This window comes from Vitis vinifera, chromosome 18 (genome assembly GCF_030704535.1).
Source record: "Vitis vinifera cultivar Pinot Noir 40024 chromosome 18, ASM3070453v1".
In the NCBI taxonomy this organism is placed as follows: Eukaryota; Viridiplantae; Streptophyta; class Magnoliopsida; order Vitales; family Vitaceae; genus Vitis; species Vitis vinifera.
Window position 1 is genome coordinate 4,129,138 of NC_081822.1, and position 26,434 is coordinate 4,155,571.

A 26,434-nucleotide genomic window follows, 5' to 3' on the forward strand; every position below is an offset into this window, starting at 1 on the left:
CTTCTCTCTTGTCACCTAAAGGTGCTAAGAAAAGAAAGCACATCACACTTTTTCACCTCCATGGCACAATACAATGTAAGAAGACTTGTGAGTGGAAGATGCTTATGCTTATGCTGATGCTGGTTACAAAAAGTGCACATTGTTTAACTCAACAGCTCAGTTGCAGATGAGGATTTTCAAAATTTACCACATATTGCTTTTGGGTTTCACCACTTTCACAATGCAAAATGCTTCCAGCTTTGGTCTCTATCATTTCCATCTTTTCCCCTTTTACTTGCGGTATGTGTGACTGTGTCACATTCCATCAAATAATATTGGTAGCTGGATCTAGCAATTATTTTGAAGTTAGCTATGAGGGTCCTCTAAAGGGTCCCATTTTAATTAATGGTCTTCCATTCTAGACCTTGGAACCCACGCATGTGAATAGCCCAGTTGAATATGAGGTATGCTAATGTCATGACCATTTATTTCCCTTGAATTGGCAAGAAATGGTTAGGCAAAGCAGTCGCTTAGGTCCTAAGTACATCCAAAAGTGGGTGTGGGGATGGTGAAGTCGCTTCCTCGATGACTAGTACTGAATGGTAGGGGCACCCACCAGCATTACCAAAAAATATCTTCCTTAACCATGATGATCATTAGGCTAGTTCATGAAACACATGGTTCGGTTGTGCTGGGATGATTTTTTGTTTTTACTTTTGGTGTTTTCATTATAGTTCAATATAAAATCTCATCCCATTTGTGGTAATTGATGCTCCCACCAAAAAGGGGCATTCACCAAAACTTTGTGATGCTAGCATAAAGGTTGCCGCCCCTTTTGCCATGGACTCCACTCTGAATTTTATTTTTCTGGGTTTCATTTGTGGTAGTAAAGGGTTAGTGCCCAATTCACACAACGGACACATTATTGGCGGTCTCTCTTATTAGTTATTAGTTCCATGACTGAATTCCAATACTCAAATATTGCGCCGATTGGGACTCTCACAAGCAGTTTGGAGTTTTTAAACGAGGCAATGCCTTCTCTAAAGGTAAACAGTCGGACCAATTAAATGCCTGCTTCCAGGCTTCCAGCTTTTGGGTATATTTTGCTTTCGTTTTTGAAAATGCAGATTACAGTTTACTATAGATCTTTGATCCGTTGGATGTTCATGACCAACCAAGTGGATTAACCAGGTCTCTATTAGTGTGCATGGGCAAGCCCATGTTGAACCAATCAAGCTGTGAATGTTGAGATGGATTCCGACCTGCTTATCTTATGGGTATTTGAAAATTAATGGAGACCATTATTTTATATTCATGAGTCTGTCACAGTGTTTAGTAGTCCATACTCCATTAATTGTCCTTGAGCATGTTGCAGATATGCCCTTTTCTTCTTTCCAATGGTAATAACACAAAAACTGCAAATGTAAATTGATAATGGTGTTGAAGTCTAAAGCTTGATGTAACCATTGTTGATCATCCACTCTAGGCTCCAATGGTTCTTCACGTTCTTCAGAGTCCAGTAAGCCCACCCAAAAGTTGCCCGCCCAAACACCTTCAATTGAGCCTTTGCGAATCTCTGGTAGTCCTTCTTTGTAGCTCCCTCAACTTTCCATTCTACCACCCATTCCCCTGCATTAAACATCAATCTAGTTCATTTATCGGATCCACTGATAAACAAAACTACAAAGTCAATATTTTCAGGCATGAGTACTTTACCAACAAAAGTGAGAGGCCCATTGGAAGTGGTTACACGCCCCAATTGTGCTGATCTGTTGGTGTTGACGAAATCAATATTCTGTTGGACAGTCATGTGGTCAAACATATCTTCGAAGAGGTTGTAGTAATGGACGTCAATGACTGCTCTACTTAAGCCACTGGTGAGAGGAAAGAGCTCCCTCGAATCAGCTGGTCCTAATCGGTTTGACATGACCACATAAGCTGTCAAAGAATGCTTCCGCACAGCTTCATAACCGGCCCTGTAGTACTTGGTAACCATTTCTAGAGTTGCTCCCGGTGATAGAGGCTCATTTATCAGCTCAACTGCATAAAGGCTGGGGTTGTTGGCGTACCTATTTTGAACATAATAGCAGTTGAAAACAAGGTTCAATCCTGACCTATTCCATTACCCAGTTATAGAAAGCTTACTGTTTGTGTTATGTACCTGGCAGTTAAGAATTCTATAACGGCCACGGTCTTTTGTATGTTCTGGTCAGTCTTCCCCCATTCCTGAGACCCGTCTCTGGAAGCACTATGTTCCCAACCGTTCTGAGAACCCGGTGCTGCATGTAGATCAATTATAACATTCACCTTATATTTCCTGGAAACGGAAACAGAGCAACACAACCAGATGAAGAAAAGTCAGTTTTCTAAGCATGAATTGGAACAACCAGTCCTACAGCCTAATTCTAGTATATTCAAGTTTGGTTCATTTTACTCTTTGAACTCCAACTAGTTCTCCCAGCTGAATTTAGCATGCTAATTAAAGTAGTTCTTCCCTTTTTTAGTGTGTGTGGGTAAGTGGTACATTTATATCTATAATAATCCAAATTTATGATGGCAGTAGATTCTAAAAGTTACCAGATTCTTTTTATCATACATACTTCATATTTGCAACTCTTTCCTTTTTGTTATCCCATGGGAATATATTACCACAGCTACATAATGCCTAGTTCTCGTGTCTGTTGCCTCTTGACTTGTTAAGCCATGGCGCTTGAACTCCCCTATTTGGAAACACTTAATTGGCTTCAACGCAAAGCTTGGGGTTTAGCTGGTTCCATTGGCACATTTAATTCAGCCAATATATTTGGTCACATTAGCCTAGGTTGCACATGATGACATGAGAATACCATACATCTGCTGTTACCAATGACTTTCCTGTAACAATCCCTGCTGAGATTTAAAACTAGCCAGTCTTGCCAGAGCAATAGTGGGGACAAATTTAATAAAATAAGACAACTTCAAGTGCATGCTAAAGTTTGTGCCTGAGAGGAGAAAATAGGACCTCTATGACCCTTCGTTGGGTTGGGTTGTGGCAAGAGTTTCTGGGGGGTAAGTTTAGGCCAACTAGTCAAAAGTCCCAGCCCAAATTCCAAGATTGGATATGACTATCAGCCCTGGTCCCAGGCCCTAGATAGTGGCGTTGGATGAAATTAAATAATAAATATACATACCGAGCCCAAGTGAAGGCATTGTCAAGGGCGTACAAAGACCCTCCAACAAAAGGAGATGGAGGTGTTGGATCACATGCTATCCACCATCCAACAGGAATCCTCACTGCATTCAATCCATTTTCTGATATGAACTTGAAGTCATCTTCCACAATGAATGTGCTCCAGTGCTCCTGTTATGTACGTTGGAATAACAACCACAAGTCTAAAAATTAATGGTAGAATTGATGAGTCCGTGGATTTGCATATCCAAGGATGAAAGGTGTTGGTGGATTCGCAATTGTTGACTGGGAGAGTTGAGGTGAAAAACTTTCCACATCCTGATGATAGTGGACTACCCATTGGAGTCTTTTTATTAAAAAAGAAGTCAATGGATAAAAAGGCATTTGGCTTCAAAAACATGGCAAGATTTCAAGTAGTGTAAGAAACAATTAAACCCTACAATTTGATAGAAAAAAAAGGTCGTAAATGAACCTGGTCTTATAACATGCATGTCTCTTACCTTCATGACTTGAGGAGCTTTGTCTGGGCCATAGCCGTTAGTGACTTGAAACTCGCCTTCCAAGGCTACATTGACGGTCATCACAAACACCGTGGGATCATCATCACCCCATCCACCGTCTCCTGCATAATCAGCTGTCACCAGCTCCTCTGTCTTCGCCTGTATGTCAATTTCACTTCGTCTAAAATCTGAAATGTCTCAACGCCAAGATTGAAAGAAAACTGCTGCTCTAACTGTGGGCAATTGGAGTTTGGATAGCACCACGAACTCAAGGAAAGAAACTCTGAATCTCTTGAACAAACTAGAATTTAGGGCTTGATGTTGAAATACTTTCTTATTAATTCAAAGAAAATTTTTGGATGAAGTCAGGCAGTAGCTAGTTTTCACTTTTCAGTATTTCATGTCATTGGGGCTTTGACCGAAATGAATCAAATGATTGAAAGTAAAATCCAGAAAACGTCAAGTTCGTTCATTTTTCTTACTCCCAAATAATAGTCTTCTTTGGCTGTTTTTGTGTCGGCATATAAAGAACCTAGTTGAAAACTAACAACGCATATGAAGCTGGAGGGCGTGTAAACCAAGGCCTATATTTTGTTATCTTGTGTGCATATTCCAAAGACAAATATGGCCAAAATAAGAAAGCCAATCACCTGTAAGAAGAACCCATTAGGTGCTTTGATTCGCACCCGCTTCGAATCATTTGGGTTCTTCACGATCTGGAATGTTTCGGATCCACCAGGGGTGTTTGAAACTGCTACTATATCGATCCCATTGCCGGCAGTGTCTAGTCCCATGAACTGTTTGTTGAAGACTCTAAAATGGAAAGCGGTTTCATTGATCCTCCACAACTATCCCAAGCAAGGAACAGAATGCCTCAATCAACTCCAATCAAGTTAGCAAATAATAGATTCAAATCATATACAAGAAGCTAATTTACTCTAAATGTTTCCCAGCCCGAGGCCGCTGTTCGATTCACAACTATGATTGTTCCACCTCCCGTCTCTGCGCAGAGATACTTCCCAATTGTTACTGACTTGAACTGGAGTTCAGTTCCATCCTGCATATTAGAGGAGATGCAATATCACTGAGAAATGGACTATGAATAGGAGGGCATGCAGTAAAGTCATGTAGCACAAACCAGGAAATCTTTGTTGGGAATGTCATCAAAGAGAGATGGCTTAATCCAACCTTCTGTAACCAGCCAACCTCCAAGATTTACCGCTTTAACTTGAAAATTGGGATTTACTCTCCCATAAGAAAGAGACAGTATACAAGAAAAGGCTGCGCATAGAATGCTCAGTAGTTTAGTTGTTGAGGTGCCCGTCATATGATCTTTCTTTTGGGTTTTCACTACTGGATGTACTGGCCTGCTTTGGGATCACATGCATATATATTGACTACCCGCTTGGTGTCAACAATCTAGAACTGTGACCCATAATTAGGAGTTGATGATCTGCATTGGTTGAGAGTTGAATTTGCAAGTCTTTATTTATTGGAGTTAGGGGGGTGATGTAAAGTATCAACTCCAGACAAAATAGTATTCAACTTCTGCAGTCAATATTCCGCTTTATAAATTTATGAGAGTTAGGTCACGTTACTTTTCAACATGATCGTGATGGGGAAGACCAATTATAAAATTAGTTGGCAGGCGGAGCCTAGAGATGGAGTTGGATTAAGTCTACCATTTGAAATATGATATTTTCGGTTAGGATCCTTTTATTTGAGTATACATAAAATCAAGCAATAGGATGATGACACAATCAATAGGAAAAATAAGGGGCATAATATTTTACTCGATTCTGTAAAACAGAGACTGAATATTAGATAAGCTCTTCCTCATATGAGCCTGAGGGCATGTATACATGTTTGAATTAGTTGAAAAATGAAAATTCTTTGCTCTCTCCTGCTGCCGTCTCCCATTATAAGCTTGGCACTATAGTTTAATGTACTGTACTGGCCTTTCTTGCATGTCCATACCAGCTCAGACTTGTTGGAATTTTGCTAACAGTGAAGTCTTCATGGAAGGGGTAAAGTTTATTCTGTGAGAGTTTTGGCAAGCTAGCAATGGTACCCTTCTTGTATCTTTCCGCTAACTCTTGTGCTGCTCCTTTTTGTGCTGCTCCTTTTTCCTTTTTTGATTTCTATAATATAATGTCTCCTTTCTGTAAATAAATTTACAAGCACTACCATCCATATAGACCTAAGGACTAGTTGGCGTCTCTCACCTTCCTATTCAATACAGATAAATTAATCTGTACAAATTGGAAATGGATAACACCATTATTGAAAAACTAAAGGGAAAATTACCTTTTGGGGGTAGATGGGCTCCCAAATTAACAAAAGGTCCATATAACTCTTCAAATTGAGTTGAAAGATATGAAATAGTAACAGACAAATATACCCTTTAAGAACACATATAAAATATTTTATAAAATTAAGTTAAATAATTTTTTTTCAATAATTTTTTTTTTAAAATACTAAATTAAATAAAAGTAGTTTTCAAAAATATTAAATTAAAATTTTTTTTCAAAAATATTAAATTAAATTAAAGTATTTAAAAAAATATTAAATTAAATATTTTTTTAAATATTAAATTAAATATTTTTTTAAATATTAAATAAAATAAATTTATTTTTAAAAAATATTAAATTACATAAAAGTATTTTTTAAAAATATTAAATTAAATAAAAATATTTTTCAAAAATATTAATTTTTTTTCTCAAAATCAACAAAGGGCATTTTTGGAAATACTGAAGGATGATATCATTTAACTCAATTTCCATACTTTCATTGGGTCTTGGGCTCAATTTGAAGAGTTATATGGACCTTTTGTTAATTTGAGGGTCCATCTACCCCAAAACATAATTCTCCCAAAACTAAAAAGACAATAGATTATGAAATGAAAAGGGGAATCCACGTGAGTGGGTGGGTGGGAGAGAATGAGATGCCTGCTTTTGTATGTGGCCAGAAGAATCGAATGAACAGGCTTGTTTATTACATCGTGGAAGTGGAAGTGGAAGTGCGAGAAAAAATATTCATTTATGATGATGGTTGTGTTGCCAACTTCTTTAGGAAAGCCACCACTACTGCTTCCTCAGAGACATTACAAGTCAACGAAGATGAGGTTGCGGTGGCAGTGGGGAAAACCAGTGAACGTCCCACTCAACTAACTGGCACAATGGACCAAGAAGAGTGTTCCATTACCACATATATCAGTGGACAACTCCATTTTTTTTGCTTTTGATATTAATAGCCAATCAAGCCACCAATATGCGACATTGGTTTTGCTCAACTACAATGTTCTTGGGCTTATAACTCATCAAGTGAGGAAAATTCCGAAGTTACAACGTGAGCTCAAAATCTGAACTCTTTTGAAATCTAAAAAAATACCTTGGTTAAATCATATTCAAACACAAAACACAAAGAATTGAAACATTTTGATTGCATAATTCTTTCTGGTTGGATGACAATTTTTAGCAGGCAGCAAAGCATTGGTAAACTGGTTCTAGTTCTTCCCTTCTGACAATTCTGCTTTGGTATCTTTTTCCTATTTATTGTTCTTAACTTTTTTGCCTTGAAGCATCTTATGGTTAAAAGGATCCATGGAATTCCTTCCTCTAGGCCTTTTTCTTATGCGTGCCAAAGTCTCCTGGACATCTGATAGATTGGACGAGCTAGACTTGCGGTTGTAAAATAAGTAACGTGGAAGAATCTTTAGTAGTAATAGCTAGTATCGTAGATGAATTCTTGTTTTAATCCATAACATCAAAGGTTATATATAATATGACTATTTTTACGAACAAGGATAATGATAAAGATGATACATTTTCTACCTTACTGTGTAGAAGAGGACATTGGCAACGAGGATGAGATCTACAAGAGGAAAACATATAGAACCAGTAGAGCACTCAATTTCTCTACAAAGGTTTGGTGAACGTTTGATAAAACAAACCCCTAACCATAGAATGAAGGGGTTCATTGCCATGCAAATAGGCTGTTCCTAAACATACTTTTTGGATCACTAGGCAATCAAAATAGAAGAAAATATGATCATTTTGATTCAAAACCTCCAATGTTGTTTCATCGAGCGGCCCCATGATCTATGAAGTTCCCTGAATCACCGAGCTCCGTAACATGCGGGGCTGTGGTGGGTGGGGTTCTTGGAATTGCAGACTCATAGCTTGATCCACTAGAAGGAGAAAGAGCATCCTTTTCAATTCCATTAAAAATCTTTGAATTCACAATCAAGATTTGCGGTGTAGCGGCTGTTGACCACGGAAATATGACAAATCATAAACGGTGGTTGAGAAATTTAATGATTGGGATGCAGTGGCTATTTATGAATGCATGGAAATTCAAATCCATCTATAATTTCTTGTTTGAACATTTAGCATCCAAACAAGACTGCCTAGCTAGTTTGAAAATTAAAAGCAAGAAGTTCTCAAAAGCTGTGTTCACGTGATGGTAATCTCAGGTAGGAAGGTGTGGCTGATGTAATATTTTGAAGATTCGATTGGTTTTCTTTTTTTCTTTTTAATTTATTTAAACAATTTTTTCTATATCTTTGATCTATGTTGGAACGTGCTGCGTGCAACATGAGTGGAATAATGCGTATGGGCTCAATTCTTCTTCTACACCGGAAACCGGAAAAATGGACGGTCCATGGTCCGTTTTTTGGGATTGTTGTTCGAAAATGAAGAGATCCAATGTGTTTCAGGCCCATTCACAGATATTGGATCTAGAATACAAGTGTGGGCCGTGGGCTTGAAGTTGTCGAGAATGCTCATCTTTTGCCACGTTTGGGAGACAGAAACAGCGAAGTTAGGAGACAATTGTGTGGGGCCTGGTCAGAGCACCGACACAGACAGCTGGAATCCAATGCAACCCTGTATATGCTAATCAAATGATTCAAATCTTCTTTTACGAGATATTTTGAACAAAACCCCCCAAAATCACTTTAAAAAGAATGGCATGGACGTAATTAACCAGGATAATCAATACTCGCCCAACGGAAAGCACGATAGCAAAAGACGTTAACAACCCTGCACATTGTAGGTGAAATGACCACAACACCACTAATCCATTACGTGGCGCGCCGTCAGCGAGTGTGCCGCTAGATCGCTCACGACGCTCAGAAAGAGCCGCTTTATTCCATCCTTCACTTATCTTCAGTGACTGGAGGGTAGAGCAGAGTGTACAATCTTCTCTTCAATCTCACTGTGAAGCATGGGGAGACTAATGCTCTTGGTAGCGCTCTGTGTGCTCCCGGCGCTAGTTAGCGCGGGCCGCCCGGTTTCGCAGCCGTTCGTGCTACAAGGTCGGGTCTACTGCGACACCTGCCGTGCCGGTTTCGAGACCTCCGCCACCACCTACATTGCCGGTAATCATCCCTCTTTCTTAATTTGTTTTTGTAAAATTTCCTTTTTCGTTTTCTCTGTCATTTTTTACATTGATTTGATATTCTAGAATAGATATGAGATTTGTGCATCTTTGTGGTGTAGCATCTGATGTGCGCCGTGGGTGATGTGTTTGGCATTTGATGTATTTTTCTGCTACGGATCTAGGCTTCGATCTATCTGCTGAACAGCCTTTGATAAGAAGTACTAATTTTTTGCTTCAAACGTGCTAGAAAATCTTGATATTTCAGATACCAGGCTGATTTTTCTTTTTTTTTAAAAAAAAAAAAAAGAAAAAACTGAAAGATGTGATCAATCATTGGTCTTGCATTGATTTAACCCTAGGTGCAATTGGCTCTTGCGCGCAAATCATGTATTAGAGATCCGTCATTATCCAGATTTGTGCATTTGTTGGGAGTGGAGAGCAGCATGGGCCTAAATGTGGGCATATGCTATGTTTTATATGAGTTATCATGTTGCTTTCCTAATCAATCAATACAGGAAATTTGAGACCATAATATCATATGGGGGCATAATGCGCAATTGGAGCCCATAGTTATGCACAATTGGATCCGAAACCAAAAAGGGGGAAAAAGGTTGGCAATTGAGTAGGAAAAGGTGCCAATGTAGGAGGTATAGATTAGTCACCAGGAGATATATGCTATAGATCATTCATATGCATTGTGTACATTAGTGGCCTTAGTGTATTGTTTCAACACAGGCATAAAATGTTGGTTACATTTAGAAGTGCTCGTGTCTGTCAGTTAGTGCTTTGTGAATTGGATTTATATGCATTACTAGTGTTGTTTGTGTGTAGAGAAGAATCATGGAGAGTAAGCTAGTGTTCCATTATACCCTAACTCTCATAATAAACTAATTCTTCTGTATTTTTCCAATACAGAACTTTGACTGGTTGATGAGTGTCTAAACAGGTGGATAAAGGTGTCATGTGGAGAATTGTTTTATATGCCAATGACATTGGATGCATATTGATGACTTATATGGGTCTCAACATTTTGAAGATAAACTATGGTAATCTACTTATGGGCAATTGGAGCCCATAGTTATGCACAATTAGATCCGCAATCAAAAATGGGGGGAAAGGTTGGCAATTGAGTCGGAAAAGGTGCCAATGTAGGAGGTAGATTAGTCACCAGGAGATATCTGCTATAGATCATTCATATGCATGGTGTACATTAGTGGTCTTAGTTTATTGTTTTAAAAGACATAAAATGTTGGTTACATTTAGAAGCACTCTGTGTCTGTCAGTTAGTGTTTTGTGAATTGAATTTATATGCAATACTAGTCTTGTTTGTGTGTAGAGAAGAATCTTGGGGAGTAAGCTAGTGTTGCATTATACCCTAACTCTCATAATAAATTAATTCTTCTGTATTTTTACAATTCGGAACTTTGACTAGTTGATGAATGCCTAAACAGGTGGATAAAGGTGTCATGTGGAGAATTGCTTTATATGCCAATGACATGGGATGCATATTGATGACTTGTATGGGTCTTAACATTTTGAAGATAAACTATGGTAATCTACCAAGTGAGTGGTAGACATGTGGACATATGGTTACATTTCGAATATAGAGAGAATTGTCCCAAATGCCATAGATGTAAATGCATGATCCACCTTGGTGGAGAGGGCACCAAAGAGCTGATCCTATTTAAGAAGACCTTATGATGCCAAGTTTGATCAATTACTGTTTTATAATTCATTTTAACTCTTTATCTATGCAAGGTTAAGTAAGAGCATAACAATATAGTTGGTCTGGGAGGTGGTCTAGATGGTTGGATTCATAGGATTCTTATCCCAGACTGATCGAATGATCTAAAGTTTGTGTGTGAATATGCAGTAGGCATTGATTTTTTTGTATCTGTACTCAATAGGTGCCAAGGTCAGAGTGGAATGCAAGGACAGGAACTCAATGCAACTACTATACAGCATTGAGGGGATAACAGACTCAACAGGAACTTACAAGATCATGGTCACAGAAGACCGTGAGGATCAGCTTTGTGATGCTGTGCTTGTTAGCAGCCCCCAGAGTGATTGTGCATCAGTTGACCCAGGACGTGACCGTGCTGCTGTGATCCTCACCCGTTACAATGGGATTGTGTCAGACAACCGCTACGCCAATTCAATGGGCTTCTTGAAGGATCACCCAATGTCTGAGTGCACCCAACTTCTCCAGCAATACCAGGAATTTGAAGATTAGAGTATGTTTTTTAGTTCTTGTTGTGGGTCTGATCGATTAGGCTTGCCGGACCATTTCTTTTACCTGTCATAGATATATGTATGGTTTTATCAAGTTATCTTGTGTTTGGATGACTCTGGTGGTGTTCCTTTGCTGAAGGACCCCGTTAAAATTATATTACTTGCTGTCACTTTTGGCACTAGTGTGTTGCATTGCCCCTTTGTCCTGCTTACTTCTTCCATTTTTTTTCTTTTTCCTTTTTTTTTTTGTTTTTCTGTTTAATCTTCCTAGTTTCTAGAAGGAGCTAGAGATCCAACATCTTTTAGAAATCTTGCTATGCAGAAGAAGCGGACCTTAAGAGTTACAATTGCAAGAAACCTCTAAATCGAAAGATGAAAGGAGACTAATACGCTAAGTTTAAGTTGTTTGGACTGATTTTGCTCATCACATATGGCCCTTTGCTCTAATATGCCAAGCCTTCTTAGTGTGATTCACCCGAGATGTTCTTCACAAGCTTAGCTGTTAGCTCTGCTGGTTTAACTAGGCTTAAACAGATGTTGATTTCTTGATGGAAATTCTTATTGACTGTCAGGCTGAGCTAGGGTAAAGAACAATAATAATAAGAATAAAAATAATGACAAATATTTCATAAGGGTGAATGTCCATGAGCAACAAAGCTCAGAAACTGTGCTTGCATACTCGGTACCTCTTTCCACACTGAATTCAAGGATTTTGCTTGCAATAATTATGGTTTAAATAACTTTTATTGGTCATTTTCTAGGCATTTATTGTAGGGGAAATTGGGATAGGATGTTATAGAATAAAAATATTTTAAATAAAAAATTGTAAAATCAAAATGTCACGGAAGCAAAAATATTTTATTGGTCATTTTCTAGGCATTTGTTGTTGTAGGGAAAATTGGGATAGGGTGTTATAGAATAAAAATATTATAAAATCAAAATGTCACGGAAGCAAAAATATTTTATTGGTCATTTTCTAGGCATTTGTTGTAGGGAAAATTGGGATAGGGTGTTATAGAATAAAAATATTTTAAATAATAGGATTAACTTTTTTGTTTTTGAATATAAAAAAACTAAAGTAAGTTTTATTTAACATCAGGAAATTTTTCATTAAAAATCATATTTATGCCCTTTTATCAAATAATAATTTTTTATTTCATAAAATCAAAATGTCACGGAAGCAAAAAAATTTAATTTTATAAACATAAATATATAAATTATCAATAATTAATAATTATTGATATTATTTTATAAAACATTAAAGTTATAATTCTTTCTTCGTCCATCCTTGTAAAGAACTTCATTCTATTAACATATTTTCTCTCTTATTTTTAACAATAATTTTAGTTTTATAAGAATTCTTATTTGTTTTCACTTTTTTTTAATCCGTATAGTGCTGAAATTTTTCATATTTTTGAATAGTAACTTTTAAATTTTTATTTATTTGATGATAATATGAAAATTTTGAAAAAAAAAAAAAAACCTCTTATTCTTTTATATTTATATTAATTAAAACTATGAAAGAAAATGATGATACAATAAGTTCAAAACAATACAATAATTTAGTGAGACGATTAGCTTAAATGAGAAAATAAAATGAAAAAATTTTAATAAAAACAGTAATTGGTAAAATATTAGTTACGGTTACCTTTTATTTTATTAATAACTAGGAATACGAGAATAGCCCATAATTTGATCATCTAAAGTAACCCAAAGTGGTTGGATTGCTTGGCTTAAATTTCTGGACGACCTAGCGTCTAGTGTGAAGTTTCTTGTTGAGGGAGATTCGAAGGATTCAAATAGGAAGGGAAAAAGAAAGAAAAGGATAGTAAAAAATGCGAAAATATAGGGCTTGTATGGTAATCGTTTTTTAAAATGGTTCTAAAAAATAATTTTTAATAGTAATTTAAAAAATTTGTTCTATGATATTTTGTAAAATAAAAGTCTATTTAAAATTAAAAATATTTTTAATTTATTTTTAAATATGTTTTAAAAATATTTTTTATATTTATAATTTTATTCTTAATTATTATATATATTTGTATAATTATTTTTTAAAATAATTCTCAAAAAATAAGTGGAAGTAATTGAAAAATATTTTTTTAAAATATCATATTTTTTATTTTTTTAATAATAAAAAGTAGGAAATAGTTTTAATTGTTAAATATATTTTTTAATTTTTTTATTATAAAAAATAAAAAATTATTCTTCAGACCTCTCGAAGACAACAAAGCAAAAAAGAGAAAGGGGGAAGGAAAGAATTTTAATGGGTATATTCTTTCAAGGAAAATGACATTAATCAGCCTCCCTTACAGGGTTTGTGGCAGGTGGCAGCGCTAGGAAGGCAACTTTGAAAAAGCCTTCCATTGTTGACACTTGAAAGTTGAACTGGAGGGGGTTAGGTGGGCTCTGTTTTTGGTGGCGAAACTCATTTCATTCAGAAACACGTGACATCAAACACTTAAAATAGGAGGGTGGCGTTAGGTGGTGTGGTGTTTGGAGGCTTTGAGGAGTTGCTTTGTTTGGTGGAGAATTTGGTCTCCATACCTTCATCTACAGCCGTCCTCCTACTTCACCTTACAATCTTACATTAAAACTATAGCCAACCGAGCCCCAAAAGGCAAAAACCACCTGCCTCAAATTGTCTATTTCCTCGATCACACACCAAATTTACTTACAAATAGCAAACCCACAGAATCCAAAATAAAATTTGAACCAAATTTCGTTCCTCTTCTGTCCAGCCGAATGTATGAGAGATTACGTATACTTATAGCGGCAGTCATCTTCTTTTTATCAAATCATACCCAAAATTTTCACCAAGCTTTTAATTAAAATATCCGGCGTCATTTCTGACCCTTTTCCTTGAAGGCGGCTCATTTTTTTGGTGGGGGGTAGAAAAACTATTAATTAAATAAGGTTATATGAATGTATAGAAAAATAAAAGAAAAGAAAAGAAATAGAGGAGAAGGCGACAGGTCAAAGGGGGTGAAGCCTAGCACGGGAATCGCACGGGGCCAAATCTATAAAACGACGAAAGGGCATTGGTGTTGAGGGAGGTTTTGGGGCAGTGAAGGGAGAAGGGTTGTCATCATATGAGTTTGCAGTTGGATTGTATTTTGGGACAACGATTTCTTCGATAGTTCGTTTTTGGTTTTCTTATTTTATCATATTTGTCAGTTGAGAATAGACAGTCTGGTGCATCTCTGCGTTTTTTCTTACCTGCCTCGATCATTTTATTCTCCGTCAACCCACATTTGCATCCCCTCTACCACCTCGGTTTCTCCGTTGCCGGAGGATCTTCATTTGCTTATTTATATTTGCATAAAGGTGAGATCTTTTATGCCCACTTAGCTTTCAATTCTCAGTTTTCTTTTGTGGTTCTGGGTTCTTCTCTTCTCTGTTCAAGTACGCGTCTTTGCATTTGTTTGTTTTATTTATTTATGATCCTTTGTGTGATTTGTGGTTTTCATGTATATGCATATTTGCGCGATCTTTGTGTTGCTTTCCTGGGAAACCCATTTGGGTTGTCTTTAATTTAGCTTCAGGTTTCCGTTGATTTTGTTGTTTTAGACCCCTTTTCTTTAATGGTTTCAGGGAAAATATATATATATATATATTCTTTTGTCACGAATCCGTCCTTTGGTAATGGATGTTAAGCCAAGTGGATATTGATTTACGAACTATTTAACCCTCAATTGTGTGATGATCGGCAGTGTTTAAATGGCATTATTGGTCGTGTTAATCTAATGCGGGTGTCAATTACAATAAATAAAACCCTCGATTATATGTTAATGAGCTTGTTTCCTCTTTCTTGGCATTTAAAAGATATGCAGAGTTCTGTCGTTCTTTAAGCTACTTTGATTTGTATATGGTGCCGTTGTATTTATTTCTTTGAAAGAAGGTAAGGATGTACTGTGTTGCCTCCTGTGTGCTTTATTTGTCTTATTATGCAAAATTTCTCTCGTGTGTACTTAAATATTTGCTTGGGTTTTGTTGGATTTTCAGAATGGTTGCCATTGCATTTCATCAAACCGTTGGGACCCTGCATTCTCAAGGATATCTCAATAACTCTGGTTTTCACCATGAGTTTGGGAATGCTTCTGTGAAATTGATTCCAAGGGGTTCCAAAGTCAATGTTGGATTATTGAAAAGAGGAAGTGGCAATTCTGGCAAGAGAAGTTTTGCTGTAATTCAAGCCTCAACTGCTCATACATCAGTATCCGGTCCAGTGTCATCACCGTCAAGTAACAGCACTAATGGGTCACCAAAGAAATCAAGTAAGCTAGTCTTCCTAATCTCATTTTGATGTTGAAACAGTGAGCTGTGATGAGTACATGCTGATTGTTTAGTTTGAATCCTGTTTTCCAAAAAATGGAGGAAAGAAAAAAGTGAGATTTTGAATCCTACATTTTCTTTTTCTCATGTGATTTCTAAAATAAAATGAAAATTTGAAAACTCAAGAGGGCAGATGAATTTATTAGGCTTAAATGGATCAGAGTGGAGGTTTTGTCTTTCCCATGTCTTAAAGATTCAATGTTTTAACTCATTTTATTTCCTTAGTTTCACAACAAAACAGGCATAGATAAATTTGTAACCAAGGTAGTAAATAGTATGTTCTTATAACTTGGAGGCCGAAATTATTCCCTTGCTGATTTGTTGCAATTGTACACTTACATATTCCTTTTTCAGATGAAACTGCTTTGATCCTAATCCGACACGGTGAGTCTTTATGGAATGAAAAGAACCTGTTCACTGGTTGTGTTGATGTGCCCTTAACTAGGAAGGGTGTAGAAGAGGCACTTGAAGCTGGAATGAGAATCAGCAACATTCCCATTGACATGATCTATACATCTGCTTTAATTCGCTCACAGATGACTGCTATGCTAGCCATGACCCAGCACCGTCGCAAGAAGGTAATCTAAGAAAAGTTAAAACACTGCTTGAAATGTTAGAACACACTAAGTTTCATTTAGGCTATTCCAAGCAAGCTGCCCCCACCATTGAATATTCCAGATTTTGCTTACTTGGGAAAACTTGTGACTTTGATGCCTCATAACATCTGTTCCCTGGTCCATTTTCATCTGCTGAGCTACTGCTATTGACATGCTAGCAGGTGCCAATCATTATGCATAATGAGAGTGAACAGGCAAAAGCATGGAGTCAAATTTACAGTGAAGACACCAAAAGGCAATCCATACCAGTTATAGCAGCTTGGCAATTGAATGAAAGAATGTAATCATCTCTCCAGTTCTCCTTTTATTGTTCTTCCTCTAATATGTTATCCTTACTTTGTATTGTCCTGCATATGATGTGCAAACTGCTCTTTCCTTTAGGTATGGAGAATTACAGGGTCTCAATAAGCAGGAAACTGCAGATAGATATGGAAAGGAGCAGGTTCATGAGTGGCGTCGTAGTTATGATATACCTCCACCCAATGGCGAGAGTTTGGAAATGTGCGCTGAAAGAGCTGTAGCTTATTTTAGAGAACATGTAAGCATGAATATTTGCCTTTCCAACATCTCTTTCTTTTTATTCGTAACTTCAATTTTAATAACAGAATCATAGAATTTGCACAAGCATCTAACCCTGGAAATATAACATTGCAGATTGAACCCCAACTTCTGTCTGGAAAGCACATAATGATTGCTGCCCATGGGAATTCACTGAGGTCCATCATTATGTATCTGGACAAATTAACTTCTCAAGAGGTCATAAGCTATTCTTTGTTTCACCATGTATGTTGCAGTTTCTGGTTTGTTTCTAACAAGCTTTCACTTCTTCTGATAGGTTATTAGCTTAGAACTATCAACAGGAATTCCCATGCTTTACATATTCAAAGAGGGAAAATTTATCAGGAGGGGAAGTCCTATAGGACCTGCTGAAGCTGGGGTTTATGCCTACACTAAGGTTTGCAAATTCTCCCCCTTGCTATTTACTTGTTTTAGAGTTGGTGCCTAGATAATAATTCTTGATTTATCCCTTCCATATTCATGATTACACTCTTGAAATAGGTTCTAAGAAGTGGTCTAGAATTGTTGGGAAATTGTCTAGCTGGTAGAACTGATTTATATATTCCAAGCCAAAATTGTAGCAACATATTAGTATCCTAATCAATTTTTCATCTCATCAAATGTACAAGAACCTTTAGAATTCCACGCTTTGGTAGTCTTATTTCTACAACTTTTCTAGTAATTTTATTTAAATTTTAATCCTTGAATTGATGTTGCATGCATGAACTCCTCTGTATTTGTTAAGGCAGCTTCAATGGTAATTTCTATGGTGATCTATGTGCTTCTCCTCATTCCAGAAAAAATGACAGACATTTTTCTACCTGTAGGAAAAATGTATTCTCTAGATTAATGTAGAACAAAAGATTGTTTGGGGAAGTTTCTTCTCTGAAATGCAATTAAGCAACCATTATGCTGTCTGGAAATCTGGCTATTCAATGGGGAAGCCACTGTAAGATGAGTGTTTCTTCAGGGAATGAATTAAATTGAAACAAATGGAGCAACTGTACTAGAGTCCTACCTTTTTTTATTGCTCCAGTTTTCACTTGTAGGGCATTTTTCTTGATGTTCATTAATCTTAGGCTTTTGGGGTCATTATTGCAACCTTTGGTTCAATTGGGTGTTGCTGTTATGGCCTTGAAATTGTTGCTTCTGTCATGAAAAAGAATCTAGCAATCATGTTACTAACTGGTAACTCGCGTTTACCAGTCCTTTTTATGCTTTTTATTTTCTATTTGTTTTCTCTATATCGTAAATGGAAACTTCTATTCTGCTAATTAATGTATCTCTTTTCCCCCTTGATTTAGAGTTTGGCTCAATACAGGCAGAAGTTGGATGATATGTTGCATTAAGATTTTCAAGTACAGGTAATCTCTTTACCAGTTTTCTGGTGGGTGTAACTGCTTTTATATGCTCAACATTTATTTATTTTTATTTGGTTTTGTAGGGCCTTCAGTGCATTGCATTCACAATCTTTCATACTATTAGTTTCATATTTAGGAGAACAAAGTAGCAGTTGTGCAAGAGCAAGTTGCTTGAACCATACAAGGAGTTAGGCGGCTGTGTAATGCGTCAATGTAATTTTTATATGGGTTGATCAAGGCTAGTTGAAGTACCTGCCATGTTTGAGGTTAGGCGTATTATAGAGATGTGAAAATCTGTAGACTGAAATGATGAATGTTTTTTTCTTTGCATTTTGGACTCTGGATTTTCCTGGTGTAAATCTTGGATGAATTACTGTATGGCTTTTACTTTGAATTGAGAAAGGATTGCCAAAGACACTTTACATTCTAAACGATTCAAAAAATCACTAGTCTATGGAATATTCTTTAGTTTTTTTTTTCCCAGTTCATGAATAGATGTTTCTCATGCTTCTGGTTGAATGCGGATCAATTATAAGGATTGGGACAACCAATTATCATCAACCATGAGTTCTGAAATTTGGAACTTTGCCAAATTAGATTAATGGAATGTTTGTTCTGGTTATTCATCTCCACCGTGACACGCTGACACTCTTTCGTTAATGGCTTCGTTCTAGGGTGCAGACCTATCCTTGGATTATAATTGGGTCCAGACCAGATGCGCTGTGTGGGGAACATATTTGTCAAAATGCACTTTTGAAGGGCTCAATAGCAATAGTTCCATATACTTGATGTAAAGTATCATCAATAAAAATTAAGGCTTGAGTTGGATGCTAATTCTGTTTTCTATTTTTTAAAATAAAATTTTCTATATAAAATGGTAAAAGCTCATATAAAAATTATTTTTTTAAAAAAAAAACTCATTTTTATCACCTCAAATTTTATTTTTTTTAAAGTTTCAAAATTTACATTAAACCTCAATTTTCAAAAAAAAATTATATTGGCTATTTTTTTTAATATATATATATATATATAGAAACTAGATCTTCAACTACGAGCTGGACTTGGCCAGGGCTTACTTCCATGGACTTGTTTGTCAGCAGGTGTAATTTCGTACCTTAGAATTTCAACAAAAAGTACAAAATATACCCAACGAAAACTAGATCTCTAATACTTTCCAGAAAACGTCTGTTTTCCTTTTCCTTTAGAATCAGTGGCATGTCCTTGGGTATATTCATATCATATGATCAAAATTCAGGTCTATATATAACAGGATGCCAAGCATAAAACATAACTCTAGGGGTGGTTCGCATAAAGCATGTCAATAGTTTGCTGACTGAGAGAAACAGGAACATGGGGAAGTTATTTCCATTAATGAGGGGGAGAACAGATGCAGAAATGGAGGAACTTAAAAGGGAATATGGGAGGAAGGTAGAAATGGAGAACTAAACGAGGCATGATGAAAGGGAAAACCACCCTGCATATATCAGCATGAAGTTGTCACATTGAAGAAAAATAAAAGGGAATTAAAAAATTAAAATAAAAAACAAAATAGAGAGAAGGTCCTCAATGAGAAGAGGACTTAAAAAATATGTAATCCTTAAAAATCCCTGGTTTGAACTCCATTTGCTTCACTCTGGGTGGCAAAAGGTTTTGCCACCATCTCAACAAAATTATTGACAAATTCTCTTGATTTTGAGTTGCTAACTAAATGTCAAGCAGTCAGAAAGTCTAAATCCATAACCTTATCTTAACCAAGATCAGGCTCATAGTTCATGATTTCACTCAACTTAATGTATACCTACCGCTCCATTTCTGCTTTCATCACTCACCAGCACATTGTTGTCTAGAGGACCTTCTCCTGAATTTACACCATGAGAGGGGGAATTCTCTGCTCTCTCTTTGTCTGAAGCATCAGAATCTGACTGTAAGTTAATATGAGTCAAAGAGGGGGGATTCTCAGCTCTCTCTTTGTCTGAAGCATCAGAATCTGACTGTAGGTTGATAGGAGTCAAAGTGGGGTCATTTGCCAGGGCTGGTTGCAGGGCGGCTCCTGAAGGATGACTATCTTTTGTCCAAAAAGATGGCATCTTCTTATCGTCTTCTCTCATGCTTTCAGAATATTTATTAATATTAAAACCCACGGTATCATTCCCACCAAATGCAGACTCAAGCTTGTCCATATCAAATAGGTCCTCCATTATCTTCTTGGCATTGAGATCATCAGAGTACACAAACTTTACTTTTTTACAAGTCTTCGGCTCCAGAAACGGTTTTACCACCTGCAATATTCATTTTGGAGTTACAAACAAACCAACACACAGAGATGCAAGTAGGCAATTGACCACCACCATTAAGTGATTGTAAATATCTGAAATCAGGAGCAAGATTACTAAGTAATTAGAGCAGCAAACAAACTTTGCATTAATGCAAAGATGTTTAAGAAGAAAGGAAAAAAAGAGAGAGACAGTGTTTGGGGGGGGAGTGAAGGGCAGGAAAAGAGAGAGAGAGGGACATTTTTCCATGTGTAATTCCTAGGTCATAATCTTCGAAATATCTCCCTCTTTCTCTCTCCCCCCTCCAAACCATTTAGAACATTATGACCTTGGAATTGAACATATATAAAATCCAAACCAAAGAACAAAGTTTCAAAAGATCCATGGAGTCCTTTTGTACAATAGAAAAGAGAGGCAGTGAGTGAGCGAGAGAAAGAGAGGGAGAATCATTTCGAACATTATGACCTATGAATTAAACATTGATAAAATCCAGACCAAAAAACAAAGTTTCAATTGATCCATGAAGTCCTCTGCACAATAGCAGGGAGAAATGGAGAGAGAGAGAGAGGAGGGTGAGCAAGGGAGGGAATAAGAGGAAGAGGGAGGGGGGAGAGAGAGGGAGTGAGGAAGAGAGTAAGAGGAAGAGAGAAGGGGGAGAGAGAAGGAGGGAGGGAGCAAGGGGGGGGGGGGAGAGTTTTTTAGAAGATTATGATCTAGGAATCAGACGTGGATAAAATCCAAACCATGGAACAAAGTTTCAATAGCTCCATGGAGGGAATTGAACATAGATAAAATCCAAACCAAAGAACAAAGTTTCAAAAGATCCATGGAGTCCTTTTGTACAATAGAAAAGAGAGAGGCAGTGAGTGAGCGAGAGAAAGAGAGGGAGAATCATTTCAAATATTATGACCTATGAATTAAACATTGGTAAAATCCAGACCAAAGAACAAAGTTTCAATTGATCCATGAAGTCCTCTACACGATAGCAGGGAGAAAGGGAGAGAGAGAGACAGAGAGAGGGAGAGAGGAGGGTGAGCAAGGGAGGGAATAAGAAGAAGAGGGAGGGGGGAGAGAGAGAGAAGGAGGGAGGAAGCAAGGGGAGGGGGGAAGAGAGAGAAAGCTCTTTAGAAGATTATGATCTAGGAATCAGACATGGATAAAATCCAAACCATGGAACAAAGTTTCAATAGCTCCATGGAGGCCTTTCATACAAATAGGTATTAAGGGACAAAATATTTTGAAAATATTGACACTGCAAAATGTCCCACAATTTGAACGAAGTGAGAGAGAGCAAAAAAATTTCTTGAAAATATAAGCTTGCTTGAAATCTTGATCTCCTATCAAATTGTGGTTGGAAACTTCTAGATGATGCTACATGTTCCTAATTCCCATCCCAAAGCTGTACACACCACCTCTGTACCCCACATAACATGTTACCTAGGGTAAGGCCTATATTAGAAGTGCCATAATTGCGAGAGGCATGCAAACATGCTCTATACATGATACTGCATTAGAAACAATGTAAAAAAGATGGATTTACCGTCCAGAATGGTTCAAAGAACTTGGGTGGGTTGTATAGTATTGCTAGACCCAACCGTTCTGGGTAACGGTCTTGTAGAACATGGGCTGTTTCCCGAGTCAACTTCACTGAAATATTTGACAAATTGAAACCCTGAAAGTCAATCATCCATACCATCTGCTCTTGGTTGGGTGGCAGATTTAAAATGGCATTCTCCATGCAATACACCAAATATTTAATTTGCCCTTTTGTTGACTTCGAGTTCTACATTCAAACATCAACTTGAGAGAGTTATTGGGGCAAAGCAACGAAGAAAAAATTAAACCTGTATCTCTGAACTGTAACCTATCCATGAATACTAATATATCCTATACATTAAAAAAAAAAAAAAGTATAAGTACACTTACCAAGGATTCTCTTTATTATATGTGCAATAAAATAGGCAATGGATTTCTAATTCATCATGTGGTGAGCATACACAACTAGAATCAGTTAAATAATGTGAAATTTTGGCTATGCCATTCATGTATGTGACAATTTAAAAATAGCTTCATTATTGACCCAGAAGTATGCCATTCAGAAGCTATAACAGACCCAGTGAACCAATTATCTTAATTTGAAACAAAAAAAAGTGAGAGCTTATTTTCCATGCACACACAGAAAAAGGAAGAGTATGAGATGTGACCTGGCAGCTTGGTTTCATGACAAGAACTGTTCTCCCATGTTTGTCAATATAATTTGCCCTGTATATTTTTCCAGTCTCTGCTTCTTGAGCAATGTCTTCCTACAAGACAAAGAAACAGATGAAATTGTGAGTACAAAAAGTCTTAAGAAACATAATCATTCCTAAAGATGGTAAAATTTGACACAGCTTGCCAACCTGCCCATGCTTAAGGGTTCTAGTTGCCCTGATGTGTAGTTACATAAACTGAATTCTGATTAATTCTTCCAAGTCTAATCAAACTTTTTGGCCTTACTGTTGTGTTTACATTTTTTAATTTCACAATATCTAAATTTTTCCCAAACAGGGGCTAGCAATGCACTAGGTTGGACCCATCTAAAAAAGGGGTTTAGTTCAGGTTTGACCTTTTTCAACCCAATTTAAAATGGTTGGATTTGGATTAGTAACTCTTGACCCAACCATTTTGCCAGCCCTAAGTGCACCACAATACAGAATGATACCACTAGTAAAAGATCATAGAGCCTCAAGAAGCGGATAGTACTACGAACTATGGGAGAAAAAAATGAGGGACTAGCAATGGCACTAGGTTTGACCCATCTAGTATAGTCAGATTTATACTTATTCAACCCATTTTGCCACCTTTAGCAGCACCAAGATACAACAGGATGCAACAAGTAGATCATACAGCCTCAAGAAGCAGATGGTACTATGAAGTATGGGAGGAAAAAAAATGCCTTACCAAGCAGGCACAGAACATGCAATCCAGCAAATGTTATATTAATACATTCTGACAAGTTACAAATAAAGGAGATAAAAATCAATAGTAACATACCCAGCGAATCTCTTCTGGTTTGTATTCTGATCTCCATTTCAAAGTTTCTTTCAGCATTTTAGTTGCCTTCTTGACATTCCAGTTTCGTGCCGTTAAGTATCTGGCTATTGATGCATCAGAACAGTAAATAGACAACCTATCTGGCAATGGCCCTATCAATCTTCTCACCTCATTAATCTGCAAAACCAATAATTATCATGGGCTTCAATTCAAAGGTCTTCTTTTACCCTCCTATAGTGGCACTTGCATACCCCAGACCTTGACTCTCAAATGATGCAGATGGAATATGCACAATATTTATGGATGTATTAACAGGATATTCATCATAATACCTTCTCCTGCTGTTCTTTAGATGTTGAAGGTTTCTCATAGCCATTTGAAGGAGATTTCTTTAGACCAGTACTCATTGTTTCAAAATGAGAATCCCTGACATCAACAGTTGAAACTTTAAATAACTTATAGCATCAACAACTTTATTTCTATACATCTGATTCTCTTTTTGCATATTTGATGAAAAGAACCAAAAAATACAAACATGTATGTCAAAGAGAATGACATACCTTTTCCCATACAAAAGAAAGAGCAAAAATAGCAGGATAAATATAAGAAACATGCACATAAGCTAGTTTTCTTCCCACTTTTGCCAAGCAAAAATAGGATCATCCACTTCACTTTCTATCTTAATTCAAAATTGCTTAAATATGAAGCAAACTTACTCCATACGAATGCTCAGTTCAGTTACTCAGAAGGGGTAAGAAGAAATTTTTTTGGGAATTTTTAGTCTCCCCTGTATGGTTATAAACTTGAGTAAACCCATCTTAACTAATGACCAGGTACACATCACTTAGTTATAAACCATTCAAAAGTGAGAACAGAACCAAAGAACTGAACATAGCAACTTGTTGTCAGCTCATTTTGACTGATAGATATATGCACATGCTTTTAAATAGAATATGTAGGCACATTTAGATTTGTGAAAGAACAATCTTGTGCATTCTGACTGACCTGATTCGATTTCTCAAGAATTTCAAAATGAAAACAGCCATCACTTTACAAGACTACCCGTGCCACATAAGTCAGGATAAAGAATCAGGATAATTCAGCAGTGAAGAATTAACATTTTCCGTAGTAAAGATGAGTAAACACATATTGTTGGAATTCTGGACTATCCCTCATATATAATAAGGTTTTCAAATCTCCATCATCACTGGCATAAAACTCTAAGCTCATAAGAGACGTTATTGGAATTTCCATCTGCTGCCCTGATTTGCTGAAGTGCACATAATCATACTAGTCATTATATAAAACAAATAGGACTGTTAAACACCTTTTGGGGTTAATTTGGATACCCTGGATTTGAATTTGAAATTTGAATTTCTAAATTCTGGGTGGTATAGATTTCAAGTAACAGTCCAAGCTGTTGTTTGAAGTCTAGTTTTTGAGGGTTTGAACTCCCTCAAAAGGATTTTCCAAACAATGGATTTGGAAATTTAAATCCCAAAACCAAATCCACCCTCTCTAAACCCACGAGTCAAAATGCCACTCAAGAATATCTCTGTTTCTGTTCTCCAGATCCTGTACTGATTCCCACCCTTAAAAAATTAAGGATAAGATCACAAGTTAGTTTGGATCCACCCCCTTCTTTCATCTGCAACATAAACAAATGTTCTATCATTTGATTTCCAACCATGAAACCAGCAATGTAACTCAGTCCCTAGATGAATGATGCTGAAGCACATTTCCGCAAGAAGCACACACGTCAGTTAAAAATTGAATGACTCACGGTCCTGGATACACAGAATTATTTTGACCTGCCAAGTTTCTTGCAGATGAGATAATTTAGACAAGGAAGTCGGATTAGATTTTCAGAGAAACTCTACCTATTCCTTCCTATTGTACCATTTAATCATATATATTCAGTGAATTTGACGATAACCCATACCCTAATTCCATCATATGAGAGCTATATCAACAACAAAATAGAAGCCCGTGTACGAGCAAATGATACTGTTTATACAAGCAAACAGTTTGGAATTATCCGCAGTCAATCTGGACAATCCAAGACATCAACAAATTACAGAAGGGCCCAAAATTAAATGAGGACTGTTTGAATAGATCCAATAATTTGAAAAAAAAATTCAAAACTGAACAACTTAACAGACGAAGAAATTTAAGAAAAAGAAAGTGATAGAAAGCAAAAGTGAAGAGAAAAATCCATGGTGTCGAGTAACAAGATCCAGAGAATGAAGAGTAAGATGAGCAGATAACCTGATTGAACGAGGAAAAGGAGACGATAACCTGACAACTCCTCCTCAACAGCCCAGAAGCACAGAAATCGGATGAATCGAGTGAAGGAGATTAGGGTGAAGAGTGCGCTCCAGAAGTCTTCAAGGAAACAGAATCGGATCTCCTCCGCTCAAATCTGGGAGGGAAGACAGAGACAATGGTCATTATGATAGTATCGGCTGTTTTTAATGCTTCTGCTTAAACTCTATTGGGGGGAGATTTTGGATCCTTCCCCCTGGACTCACCCATTTCTTTCAAAATAACATAGCCAAAACCTCGAAAGTCAAAAACACCCACGCCCTTTTTTCATGGTAGCCGGTTTTTTTCCAAGGGCTTATCGGTAAATGCACACTTTTAATCAAGGGGCGAGGAGAACGTGAAACTTATGGCACAAAGCCTCCAAGCAAATATATAATGATCAGGCTCCTGTGTGAGTCCAGCTATCAAAGAATTAACTAATTTGTTTTGCAGGGAAAACAAGATAATAGAAAGGGAAGTAGAGACGTGGAGCCAATTGGGCCATGGTCCGTAGGAGCTGGTGGACTATATAATACATAAGGCGATGGGTCCGGTGATCAATGAAAGCTACATGGTAGTATGGTACATACTACACACAGAAGCAGATAAAACATGGGGACATGAAGCATGTGCCCATGTATGATGATAATTACAATGTGCTCCCCACGGAAAAATGAAGGAATTAGGCAAT

The 26,434-nt window shown here is 36.9% G+C and overlaps 4 protein-coding genes across 5 annotated transcripts; 2 read left to right on the forward strand and 2 right to left on the reverse strand.

Annotated features, from left to right (window-relative positions):
* Positions 1–1,259: 1,259 nt before the first annotated feature.
* On the reverse strand, positions 1,260–5,122 carry LOC100257534 (probable glucan 1,3-beta-glucosidase A). Its single transcript, XM_002285770.5, has 8 exons — positions 4,787–5,122; positions 4,586–4,705; positions 4,299–4,496; positions 3,649–3,807; positions 3,150–3,319; positions 2,141–2,296; positions 1,696–2,048; positions 1,260–1,608 (listed from the first exon to the last, which is right to left on the reverse strand). Exons 1-8 carry the CDS (start codon positions 4,973–4,975, stop codon positions 1,427–1,429), a joined length of 1,527 nt encoding a protein of 508 aa, XP_002285806.1. The 5' UTR covers positions 4,976–5,122; the 3' UTR covers positions 1,260–1,426.
* Positions 5,123–8,582: 3,460 nt separating this feature from the next.
* LOC100854472 (pollen-specific protein C13) lies at positions 8,583–11,444 on the forward strand. Its single transcript, XM_003634423.4, has 2 exons — positions 8,583–9,028; positions 10,938–11,444. The coding sequence occupies exons 1-2, from the start codon at positions 8,875–8,877 to the stop codon at positions 11,261–11,263; spliced, it is 480 nt and encodes a 159-aa protein (XP_003634471.1). The 5' UTR covers positions 8,583–8,874; the 3' UTR covers positions 11,264–11,444.
* Positions 11,445–13,743: 2,299 nt separating this feature from the next.
* On the forward strand, positions 13,744–18,463 carry LOC100245371 (2,3-bisphosphoglycerate-dependent phosphoglycerate mutase 1). Its single transcript, XM_002284189.5, has 9 exons — positions 13,744–14,589; positions 15,268–15,539; positions 15,952–16,175; positions 16,376–16,494; positions 16,596–16,752; positions 16,869–16,970; positions 17,050–17,169; positions 18,077–18,136; positions 18,217–18,463. Exons 2-8 carry the CDS (start codon positions 15,269–15,271, stop codon positions 18,119–18,121), a joined length of 1,038 nt encoding a protein of 345 aa, XP_002284225.2. The 5' UTR covers positions 13,744–14,589; position 15,268; the 3' UTR covers positions 18,122–18,136; positions 18,217–18,463.
* Positions 18,464–19,590: 1,127 nt separating this feature from the next.
* Positions 19,591–26,173, reverse strand: LOC100250501 (uncharacterized). 2 transcript variants are annotated; one of them, XM_010666003.3, is made up of 8 exons: positions 25,971–26,173; positions 25,708–25,861; positions 24,445–25,087; positions 23,772–23,865; positions 23,440–23,616; positions 22,611–22,709; positions 21,947–22,189; positions 19,591–20,412 (listed from the first exon to the last, which is right to left on the reverse strand). In XM_010666003.3, the coding sequence occupies exons 3-8, from the start codon at positions 24,483–24,485 to the stop codon at positions 19,921–19,923; spliced, it is 1,146 nt and encodes a 381-aa protein (XP_010664305.1). In that variant the 5' UTR covers positions 24,486–25,087; positions 25,708–25,861; positions 25,971–26,173; the 3' UTR covers positions 19,591–19,920. The 2 variants fall into 2 exon arrangements, with proteins under 2 accessions (XP_010664305.1, XP_002284219.2); XM_002284183.5 differs by lacking the exons at positions 24,445–25,087; positions 25,971–26,173 and having other exon boundaries at positions 25,708–25,964.
* Positions 26,174–26,434: the final 261 nt, after the last annotated feature.